Source organism: Panthera pardus, unplaced genomic scaffold (genome assembly GCF_024362965.1).
Source record: "Panthera pardus isolate Hobbes unplaced genomic scaffold, ASM2436296v1 HiC_scaffold_21, whole genome shotgun sequence".
NCBI classification, from domain to species: domain Eukaryota; kingdom Metazoa; phylum Chordata; class Mammalia; order Carnivora; family Felidae; genus Panthera; species Panthera pardus.
In genome coordinates this window covers 45,836,183-45,848,525 of record NW_026526777.1, presented here as the reverse complement: position 1 = coordinate 45,848,525, position 12,343 = coordinate 45,836,183, and the positions used below count along the sequence as shown (strand labels likewise).

General features: G+C 33.8%; 1 protein-coding gene across 6 annotated transcripts in view; it reads right to left on the bottom strand.

Moving 5' to 3' along the window:
* Positions 1–12,343, bottom strand: part of SWT1 (SWT1 RNA endoribonuclease homolog) — a 106,020-nt gene that overhangs the window by 55,607 nt on the left and 38,070 nt on the right. For all 6 annotated transcript variants that reach the window (XR_002074505.2, XR_002074504.2, XM_019426910.2 and 3 more), the window contains 4 exons: positions 9,987–10,132; positions 8,367–8,530; positions 7,005–7,143; positions 1,991–2,139 (listed from right to left, as the gene is read on the bottom strand). Coding sequence is in view for 4 of the 6 variants with exons in the window: in XM_019426910.2 (XP_019282455.1) it covers positions 1,991–2,139; positions 7,005–7,143; positions 8,367–8,530; positions 9,987–10,132 (598 nt within the window). In the remaining 2 variants the exon portion in view is untranslated. The remainder of the gene's footprint in view (positions 1–1,990; positions 2,140–7,004; positions 7,144–8,366; positions 8,531–9,986; positions 10,133–12,343) is intronic.

Here is a 12,343-nt window from a genome sequence, read left to right as displayed (position 1 = left end):
AGTTCTCAAATAGTCACGTATGCAAGTATGTAGATGGATTCCTTTATCAAACACCTACATAGCATTCACTCTGTGTGAGGCACTAAGTGCTTTACAAGTATCAATGTATATTTAATTCTCGTGACAGTTCTGAGACACAGATTATTATATTCATTTTACAAAAGAAGAAATTAAGCTCAGAGGGGTTAAATAACCAGAGGTTAAAGACATAACTAGCCAGGATGGGGATCCTGAGGCATGTAGGTCTAAAGTTTAAGAAGACTGACTTTCATGATTCTAACATCCTGGCAGAGCAAGCCTTATTTATTTGTTTGTTTTTTGATGGTTGGAAGGCTTATAAAAGAATACTGTAGGGGCACCAGGCTGGCTCAGTCAGAAGAGGGTGTGACTCTTTATTTCGGGGTTGTGAGTTCAAGCACATGTTGCATGCAGAGATTACCTAAATAAATAAATAAACTTAAAAAAGAAAAAAGAAAAATGTATGTCTCCTTTTCCTGTTCCACCTCATTTATATAAAAATCTCGAAAATAATTGGTTAACTTTCCATTTTGTTTTCTCACAAGCCTTCTCAGAAGCAAACAAATGAATATCCCTATTTTCCTGATTTTCTACATTTGGTAAATAAAGTTTGGGGGGATTATTTATTTTTTCAATTTTTGTTGTTGTTATTATTATTTTACAGTTACTGTATTCAGATACCCTATCCCTGGAGGTAATCTATTTGTTGCTCAAGTTACTGAGACAGGACTAAGTATTTAGGTCATATACCAAATAAATCTAATGCACTCTACAAAACAACTCCTACCATAAGTGTATTTTACTTTAAATGTTTAATTTTATTTTAAAGTAATCTCTACCCCCAATGTGGGGCTCGAGCTCATGACCTCAAGATCAAGAGTTGCATACTCCACAGACAGAGCCCACCAGGTGCCCCTGAAAGTATATTTTAAAAGCCCAAGCTAAATCACAAAGCTCCTGGCTGACTCAGACAGTGAACTGTTTCTAAACATGAAAATAAAGGAGAAATGCTTCAGAGCTCTCATTGTGGAAACATCACAGGTTGTTTCCAGCAATCACATTAATGTCAGGTGTTAAGGGAAAAGCACTAATGAGGATATAGATTCTTCACCAGTGGCCTTCATGAATCTCTTGCTAATGTAGCAACTGGAAAATCAGGATCCAGGAATAAATAACAATTCAATATTTTTAAACACTCAGTGGGCAACATATAGTAGGCATACCATTATCTGATAAACAGCACTAAATTTTAATACCACATTTTCATGGTAACTCCCATCTCTAGGTTTCCAATTGATGAAAGGAACTTAAAACTTGACATTCATTATTACTTTTATTTCAATCAATCCTATTTTTTAAAATTTTCAATAATCTTAATTCAAAGACTGATAAGCCTATGAGTATCCTGAACGTTCCATCTTGTTCACTATGTTTGTTTCACTAAAGACAGGGTTTAGGGCTCAGTTCTGTGATGGGAAAGGATAACGTATTTTTCCCTACACAACTCCAGTCACAGATCAAGCTGCAATCCCCTAAATTCACAGGTCCATTCTTTCCTACCAATAATTCTCAAAGTCACATTTGCCATGGAAAAATACAATTACCAATATTTTGGTCATCTTAACCCAAAAGATAATTTCACCCCTTAAGTCAATTCTTTCCATAGGAATTATCACATATTTCTTATTAGTTTATTAAAAAGATGCTTCTTTTACTTCATGAGATATTCTCTTAAGCAAGTATGTTCTTTCCTTACTGGTGATGTACAAAACACATACACACATAAGAGGATGTGTTTTATAACTTGTAATAAAAATTGCTTACTTTCCTTCAATTCACTTAAGATATACTTAATCCCTTAGTGTGTTCAAGTAAGTTACAATTAAAATATCCTTTATCTCTGTTATCTGCTAATACATTTTTAGAACACATGTAATTAGCTCCTCTAAATGGCATTCCAAAGGTAACTTACCTCTGCAAATGTCTGGAGCAGTTTGTTAACTTGAGCAAAGGCCTGTGGAAGAATACCATCATAATTTGACCTTGTACTGAAAGCATGTAACAAACTTTTAGAATCCTGAAGCAGAAATTTCACTGTTGTAAAATCCACTGCCTTGTTAGCTGGTAACAAAAATTAAGAAGGAAAACATATGTAAGAATGAGTATACAATATAAAAATGTGTTTGGAAAGCCAATCTAAAGTTAATTATGAAATTTAAGAAAGTATGCATTTACACCTATACCTTACTCCTAATTTATTTCTTGGGTGTAAAAAGCATTAGAATTAAATTTAGCTAAAGACAAAGTTCTTGGAGTTGATCCAAGTATTCTGGATTCAGATTCCAGGAGAACCCTCAACATAGTAAACTTTAAAGTGAAAGAACATTATACTTTTCAGAAAAGAGAGATAATTACCAAACAAGTTAAACTACAGATTTTCTTTTTTTTTTTTTTTAATTTTTTAAACGTTTATTTATTTTTGAGACAGAGAGAGACAGAGCATGAATGGGGGAGGGTCAGAGAGAGAGGGAGACACAGAATCGGAAGCAGGCTCCAGGCTCTGAGCCGTCAGCACAGAGCCCGACACGGGGCTCGAACTCATGGACCGTGAGATCATGACCTGAGCCGAAGTCGGACGCTTAACCGACCAAGCCACCCAGGCGCCCCAAACTACAGATTTTCAAAACTGAGGTTGTTTCATATACAGATTGCTATGTAGGCATCAGAAGAGTCACATTTTCGGGTAAGCAGGTAAGTTACATGCAGTCCCTCTCATAACCAACTCAGTTAATCACATAGAGATTTAACTTCAAATTCCATTACATCAAATGTAACACTAGATTTATTGAAAATAACATTTTCTCTCTTCGCTCAACACAACTTTAGCAAAAATATAAATAATCTGAGTAACAGCTGTGGGCAAGATAAGCCAGCAGTATTTTTTTCCTTATAAATTAGCAATGTGAGTTAATCTACAAGAAATAATTTAAAGGTATAACAATTTTCTCTCAACTAAAATTACTTACATTAAGTTCTCAGAGGTGGTGACAATAATTTCAAAGATTTTAAAAGTTATGAGCAATGAAGTTAAGCAAATTTCTAACATCATCAAAGCCCAGAACTGAAAAATTCTTTCCATTATTAGGGTAGAGTGCCATATATATGTGCCATATTATATATATATATATATATATATATATATATATATATATATATATATATATATATTATACATGTGCCATATATTTTATATATGTATGTATATATATGTACATATATGTGTATATATGTGTGTGTGTGTATACACACACACACACACACACACACACACACACACACACACACACACACGCTTTTCAAAGGCATTTAAAATAACCATGCTACAACGTATTTGTTTTGTTTCCTTTTAAGGTTCTCAGTTTCAGAGAAACTTGAGAGACCAGCATGGTTTATATTCTGAAACACCAGCATGGTTTTTCACTGGTACCATGAGTTTAAAAAAGTAAATAGTTCCTCTGTATCACTTATATAAGTATTTGCTTAGAGTGGTGCTTGGGTGGCTCAGTCAGTTAAGCATCTGACTCTTGATTTCGGCTCAGGTCATGATCTCATGGTTCATGGGACTGAGCCCTGTGTGGGGCTCCTTGTTGACAGCGTGGAGCCTGCTTGGGATTCTCTCTTCCTGTCCCTCTCTGCCTCTCCTTTACTCACACGCATGTGTGCTCGCCCACTCTCTCTCTAAATAAATAGGCAAACACACATTTAAGGGGTGCCTGGGTGGCTCAGTTGGTTAAGTGTCCAACTTTGGCCCAGGTCATGTTCGAGCAGTTCCTGACTTTAAGCCCCGGTGTCAGGCTCTATGCTGACAGCTCAGAGCCTGGAGCCTGCTTCAGATTCTGTGTCTCCCTCTCTTTCTGCCTCTCCCCCACTTGCACCCCGTCTCTCTCTCTCTCTCAAAAATAAACATTAAAAAATACTTTTAATAAAAAAATAAACATTTAAATAAAAATAAATTAATTAATATAAAAAACAAAAACAAAAACAAGTATTTTCTTGGAAATTACTGAAAAATCAAATAAAAATCAAAAGTAGATTTAATTAATTAATTATACAATATTCAGAAGTTCTAATCTAATGTGATGGCTATAGCCAGGCTTCTGGCTTCCCCTTTATCAAATAAAACAAACATGTATATTTCCTTACAAAACACTTAGTTATTTTTAAAGTCAATGACTTGGGGCGCCTGGGTGGCGCAGTCGGTTAAGCGTCCGACTTCAGCCAGGTCACGATCTCGCGGTCCGTGAGTTCGAGCCCCGCGTCAGGCTCTGGGCTGATGGCTCGGAGCCTGGAGCCTGTTTCCGATTCTGTGTCTCCCTCTCTCTCTGCCCCTCCCCCGTTCATGCTCTGTCTCTCTCTGTCCCAAAAATAAATAAAAAACGTTGAAAAAAAAAAAAATTAAAAAAAAAAAAAAAAAAAGTCAATGACTAGTTTAAATTCCTGTGGGAAAAGACAGATAGAAATGCTACACAAAGGACAGAATATAGATTTGATGAACCTAGTAAATCTCCTGAGGAAAAGAAACTGGGCACAATTTCTTTCAAGGGTGCTTCTCCAAGTCAGTCAATGTTCAGTTAGGCTTGTAGCCTTGAATTAATCATTTGATTTCTGTCTCACAAAAAGTCTTTACTAAGATAATGTGCTGAAGGGAAATAACAATGATAAATTCAGTATCTAGACACAACATAAAAAGAAGTCTACATGGTTGAAATACTTTAATGCTTATGTAAGGTCAATAATCATTTTGACTAAAGTTAATATGGATAACAAAATCAGGAAATGCTACTAGTCATTTTCCACACAATTTTCTATGAATTGATCTAAGGATACATTCTTTGGGATTACTGAAGTTAAGCACAATCATAATTTAACAGCTGAGTATACTATTAAAAGACAGTAAACAAAATCATAAACTGTGACTTTTCTTAAAATTATTTTAGAGCAGAAGGCACTTTTATAGTTCTATTATATATTCTTCACAAGTCAGTACACATTAGGCATTAGATTCTTCTAGACCAAGGATCAATAAATTATGCACACAATGATTCCAAAAAAGACTTTTTAGCAAGAGGAACAGCCATCATCTCTTCATTCTCTCCTATTACCTACTACCTCTAAGCTGTGTGCAAAAGACAAACACTGCCCACCCCTGGAAAAAGAGAAAAATGGCAACTAAATATGCCATTCTTTAAACTAAATCTTATTCAAGATCATACATGAATTATGGGCTTTCTCTTTTGATAGAACTAAATTATGCTTCTACTTAAGATATGAAAGACATTTCTATGTTTTATAAAAACTGGTTTAAAGGCATGTCCAAGGAGTCATTCCCTGTCTCTTCTCTTATATAATAATACGACCTATAAATATCTTCTATAGTTAAAGAATTATCTTTAAATTTTTAAAATGTCTTTTAAAAATTGGTAACTTTTAGGGGTGCCTGGCTGGCTCAGTCAGTTAAGCATCTGGCTCTTGATTTCAGCTCAGGTAGTGATCTCAGGGTCATGATCTCAGGATTCGTGAGTTCAAGCCCCACATCAGGCTTTGTGCTGACAGCGTAGAGCCTGCTTGGGATTCATTCTCATTCTCTCTCTCTCGCTCTCTCTCTCTCTCTCTCTCTCTCTCTGCCCCGCCCATGCTTTCTCTCTCAAAATAAAGATTTTTAAAAACTTGGTAACTTTTAAAAGTCATAAGGCATTGGACCAGGTACTTTAAATCCCCTGAAGTAATTTCCAAAGATATAAAACATTTCCCAAAAGGTTACACTTCAAGGGAAAGATAGCCATGGTATACCTCCCACAGAATATATTTGTTTGTGTTTTGTTTTAGCTTCCAGGAGGATTAGTGTTAAATCAAGTTTTATATTAATTGTTTGCATATGTTTTATGATGAAATTATCTTATTCTTCACTACCTGGCTCTTGTGCCTTTAAACTTAGCTTAAATCCTCAAGTACTCAGGTTGTTATTTAATAGTCCTCTATATTCACAGTTATTTTTCAAAAGCAGACAGGATATAACCAATACAGGAAAATAATAAACAGAACAGATCATGTTAGAGGAGTTAAAAAAAAGTCCAGAACAAACTGAACATCCCAATAATTGTTACACATATTTTGCTTTTTAAAGTTATAGCAAGAAAAATCCAGTAGTTTGACTTTGGACAAATCACTTACCTCTTAGGGATAGTTTACCTGATTATAAAACATGGGCTCTTGTAACATTTGATCAGTGCTTTTCCCATCTTTTTTTTCTTAGCAGAGAAACATTTTCTTCAAAACCTACATGGATTCTCCATATATAAACTGATAAAAGAAAACTGCATGGCTAAAGCTGGGGTTGAGGGCTAAAGGCCCGCCAACTTTCCAGGCTCCCAGTTAGCCTTTCCATCTCCAATCTGTGGCAGCTCCAGAGGCATTTCAAGAAGGTTCTGTGCAACATGGCTTAAAAATCACCAACTAAGTTGTTGACTCTAGTGTCTTCTGGTTCTAGAACTCACTATATACCAAAGACAAACACTTTCTATTTCCTAAACCATATATTTTAGATACATACTTTGATATACTATTTCTAAAATTAGTACATGAAATGGGGTCAAAGTTTGTGTGTTAAACACAGTGAGAAATGAAAAAAAAGTCTAAATTCTATTTTCATACCTGAATAAAATACGGTTTTAAAAGTTTTCAAACATTATAAAAAACTAAATATTCACTATATCCAGGAATATCAACGGTGGTGATACCATTAATGGTCATAAGCTCTATGAACTTCATTCATTCAGCTTCCACAAACTCCCTTTAGTAATCAGAGGTGTAAATGGTTAAAAAATAATTGACCAATTTCTTATTAACTCATCTTCACATTCCATGGAAAATATCTGCTAGTCTGACTTTAACACAACATTGCTAAAGACAAAATAAAAAATTCATACCTTTACAGAGATTTTCATATAGGCTCTCAATGGTTAAAAGCACGTTCTTCTCCATAACTAATCCAAATACAGCCAACCAATGTTTTCTAAAGCACTGTAATAAATGAATTAGAGTCCATGGTGGTTTCAAGTACAGCATCTAAAAAAGTATTTAGAAAAAATTACTACCTACTAATTTATTTATTATTCCTATTATTAAAAAGTACTTAGGAATTACTTAAAAATATCTATATATATTTCTGGGAAAAATATAGTTAGTTGAATTCTTTTTAAACTAAGAGATATTCTATTAAAAGCCAATTGTGATCTTAAAATTCTAATTCCACCGCAAATTGTTTTTGTAAAATTCAGACTAGTATTAATCCTTATAGTTTCAGAAACTGTGCAAAACGAAAGCACTGTTTTAATCAGAAGAAGCATAGTTTTAATCAGGAAAGATATTCAATTTACTTTCCAACATAGTCAATTCTAGGAGGAAATCAATCTAATTATTTCACATAGCTGTGGGAAAATCTATACAGAAAAAAGACATCAGCTAGCACTAACACTTGCTACACTCTTGCAAAGGCATGTTTATAAAGGAGATTCATCATTTAGCACTACAAGATGTCAGCACATCCTTTTTTGAATTATTCATATGCAATGACTTTCCTAGACTCAATTACAAAATATCCAATTTAAGTCAACCCTCCTAGAATCTTTTGATCATCATCATCTTGGCTCAAGACTTGATCATATAATCAAGCAGCAAAAACATCATATTGACAAGTTATTAGAATCTACAACTGAGGGGGACTGTTCCTCCTAGCTATACATATGAACAGCAAACAAACATAAACCAAACTAAAAGGGTCACTATTGCCAAATGTGATGTTTTACTATCTGCAGAAAAGATGTGAATCTAGAAAATACAAAATATCTTGTTGATATGATATTTATACTTTGATATACTTTGATTATTTATATGACATAAGCCAAAATATACACTTCTTTTTCTGAATACACATTGCAATGGGGATTCCCTATACTAAACATTTTAACTCAAATAAACTAAATATGAGAGAAGTTTTTCTGAATTCAATTTAAGCTCCATGGGGGCAATGTGTTTGACACCAGTAGATACATAATAAATACCTGCTCATTGAAAAAAAAATTAAATGACAAAATATAGTTCTTAATCTATAGGAAATGTCCACCATTTAGTTTTCAAGAAGTTATTTAGAAACTATATGAAAAAATATAATGGGATATAAATTATCACAATGAAGCTTACACATATACATGTCCTATTTCTTAAGATAAGGTCATAAATCTTTAGCAACGAAAAAGAAATTTGTCAACTAAGAGAGTTGAAATAATCACCTCCATCCAGAGGTTTCCAAAAGCAATTTTCATTTCTGTTTCTAGTATTGAAGATAAAGCTGTTCCAAGAGATTTTTCAAGATCAGATATGATGCTTTCAAGTAGAATGGGTAGTCTGGAATGTACAGATTCTCCCTTATAGCTCTCTTCTAATGGTGTTGCTTCTTTAAAACAAAGAATCACAGGCTTTATTTAAGACACTCACAGTAAATATTTTATTGTTTTAAAATTAGCATTTGGCCATAAATAATAAGCATTTTATGTACATAATTAGTACCTAAATTACACAGAAACCAAATCAATACTCAACTTTTCAAACAGTATTTAGAAACATGTATCTATAATTATTTTAGATATAAACATATCACATTAGCAAAAGCTTTATCTTTTTGACAAAAGGCAACTAAATATATTTACTAAAATAGGAATTTAAGAAATGTGTGATATTTTAACCACAATTCAATTGTATTTTCAAAAAAGGAAAAATTAAAAGAATGCTTTGCATCTATTTATAATAGAAAATGAAGAATTATGGATCAAAGTGTGTTTTCGTCCAAAAATAGTACATTCTTCCCATTGCAGCTCACATCAGTAAATTGTTTTGAAAGGACGAGAATCTCTGGTTTAACTACCTTTATGCCCTCCCCTTTTAAAGTAAGTTTTTATTATTTTAATTGACATCATTTCATTAACATTATTAATTTGATGCCTGAAGGCAGCTGCAATTTCTTTATGGCAAAACTCAAAACATTAAGTGGCTTATCTCTACAAATACTAAGGATTTAAAGTGGTAGTAATACGAAGGGCAAACTGAAAGCATGTTACCCCTGAAAAAGCAGCAACCAAAATATCCTGTTACTTCTTCTAAATGTCATTTTGAATATTATGACAAAAGAAATTTTAGTACCAAAGGGGTCAAATAAGTAGCATGTATATATGTCAATTTTTATACAATTACATATAAAAAAGTCCATATATTAAAGATTTCAATAATTATTTTCCCCACAGGGGAAAAGGTAGAATGTATTTTTAAATTATGTCAGATTTAATACAACATTCCATCAAATATCAAGCTACAGAACAGATTATTCTGGTAAAAAAAAAAAGATAAAACAATGGTACTGCCATTAATTTCTTAAGTATTAGTTTTAAATTAAAAATTAAAGTATTATTAGAATCTTTCAAGTTTCTCTTATTACTAAGTTTTTATTGTATTAATAGAAGGTTATGAAGAGGAAGCTAACATTAAAAAGAAACCAAAAATTTCTCTCTACCTCAAATGAATATTTTCTATAGTTACTATTAATTTAAAAGATACACTCTGCAAGGCACAAAATAGCATATATACGGTGATTATAAACATGTAAAAATGCATTTAAGTGTATGGACAAAAATTCAAATTAATTTGTAAAAGCGTATGTAGAAGGCAATAATGTTAACTGTTTTCTTCTGGATTACCATTATGATTTTCATTTATTTCTACTATATAAAAGCTGGAAAGTATTTCAAACAATGTTATTTTAAATGTACAAGATGGAAATTTACTATTAATTCCAATTGTTATCAATGTCAGTACATAAAAGAAGATATAGTTCAAATTAGTTGCAGTAAGAATATTACCTGCTTTCAATTGTTGTTTAGATAAACAAGGTTGATGACATACATCTGTGTTCGGAGATAAGTTTAATAAATCTGCACTCAATTCTTCTTTACTAAGTGACTTCACACCACTTATTAGGCCTTTGTTTCTTAAATTTCTATCATCCCTAAGGTTGGGGTTAGGAGGAAAGAATATTTTTTTATAAGATAAATCACATGGTAACTCAAAACACATGGGATTTAATCAAAGGTTGGAGATTCTCAACATGTATATTAACAAAGGATAACATTTTTTTTTAAACAGAGAAGATAAAGGAATTAACATACAGTAGAATAGCTTTTGAGAATAATAATTACTACATATTGAATGTTTCCCTGGTACCAGGCACTGTTGTAAGCACTATATATCTCTATAGATAGCTATATGTCTATAGATAGATATACATATACATATACATATATGTTCGCAACCCATTTAATTCTCACAATAAACCTCTTATGTAGCAGTGGTACTATTTGCATCCCCCTTCCACAGATGAGGATCTGAAGTGCAAAGAGGTTAAGTAATTTGCCCAAAATTTTACCTGGTAAGCGGCAGACAGATTTGAACACAGGAATATGATCATCCAAAAAGAAATAAACAGAGAGCCATGGTAAAAGAAATAATTTCCACATGGCAGGCAATTACAAATTTACTCAAAGTGAGCATAAGACAAATGGTGAGATTTGCTATTTGCTGAAAAAATAAAGTATGATTAGAGCATAGTGCATGAGAACAGTTTATGTGGCTAAGGCAAGGGCATTAATAAATAGAAAGACATTTAAGGGCTTCAGTGGGTAAGTGACATGATCAGATCTGTGTTTATTAAATTGCTATTCTGGAATCCAACAGGCTTCCAGCTTTTGTTAATGGCACAGTAGCTTGGTCAGATTAATCTTTCCACAGCTGAAAATCAGAAAATTTGAACAAAAAAAGGGAAAAAAAAGCTATCTGAAGGCACTAGGGATCAGAAAAATGAGGGCAGAAGCTGGAGAGAAGTCTGTCTTCATCATAGAGGTTCTACAAGGTTCTACCTTTTTGCCCAAGGTCATTCTCTAATTCATCAATGGCTTACAACAGAAGCCTCAGCCACAGTAACTTGAAATGTCAGAGACCATGTTCAGGGCCGGCCAGAGCAGATAGAGAGTTAAGTGAGGAGCTGAAGAAGGGAGGAAACCACAGAGCAAGTGAACCTTAAAATCTGTATATAAATTCTGCCCAGAAAAAAAATAACATGCTGCCAAGAGACAAAGCAATCAATAGAACCAGACTTACATATGGCACAGATGTTGAAGCTATCTGATAGGGAATTTTAAATAATTTTGATTTATTTGTTAAATGCTCTAATGGAAAAGGTGAATAGCATGCAAAATCAGACAGGCAATTTCAGGACAGATGAAAATCATGAAAATTAAATGAAAGCAACTAAATGCTAGCAATAACACACACACACACACACACACACAGTCACAGAAATAAAGAATGCTTTCAACAGGTTCCTCAGTATACTTGACACAGGCAAGGAAAACATTACAAACTTGAAGACAGGTCAAAAGAAATGACCCAAACTGAAATACAAAGAGAGTACAAGTTCTTAAAAAAAAAAAATCCAGAAGCTGTGGAACAATATCAAACAGTCTAACATATGTGCCTATATTAGTTATCTATTGCTGTATACAAGTTATTCCAAAACTCAGCAGCTTAAAATAAACATTTATTTTCTCACACAGTTCCTAAGAATCAGAAATCTGGGAACAGCTTGACTGGTCGGTTCTGGTTCAGAGTCTCTTACAAGGTTGTAATATGCTATTGCCTAAGATTGCAGCCATCTCAAGGTTTAACTGGCACTCATTCACGTGGCTATTGGCAGGCCTTAGTCCATCACTGGCTCTTGGCTGGAGGCTTCAGTTTCTCACCATGTGGTCCTCTTCCACAGGGCTGTTTATGGCATGGCAGCTTGCTTCCACAAAGCAAGTGATTCGAGAGAGGAGAAAGGAAGAGAGTGCCCAAGGAGGAAGTCCCAGTCTTTTATAATCTAATCACAGAAGGAACATGCTATCACTTCTGATGCATGCTGTCTGTCACACAGACAGCCAACCCTGGTACAATGCAGGAGGGGACTATACAAGGGCGTTCATACTAAGAAGCAGGGATCACAGGGGTCACTGGCTACCACAGTATAATTCTATAATATGAGGAGGAAAGAGGGAATGGGCAGAAAAAATATTTGAAGAAATAATGGCTGAGAATTATCTAAAACTGAAGACAGATATGAAACCAGAGATCAAAGAAGCTCAGAGAATATCAAGCAGGATAAATCCTTCTCTATTCAGCCCCC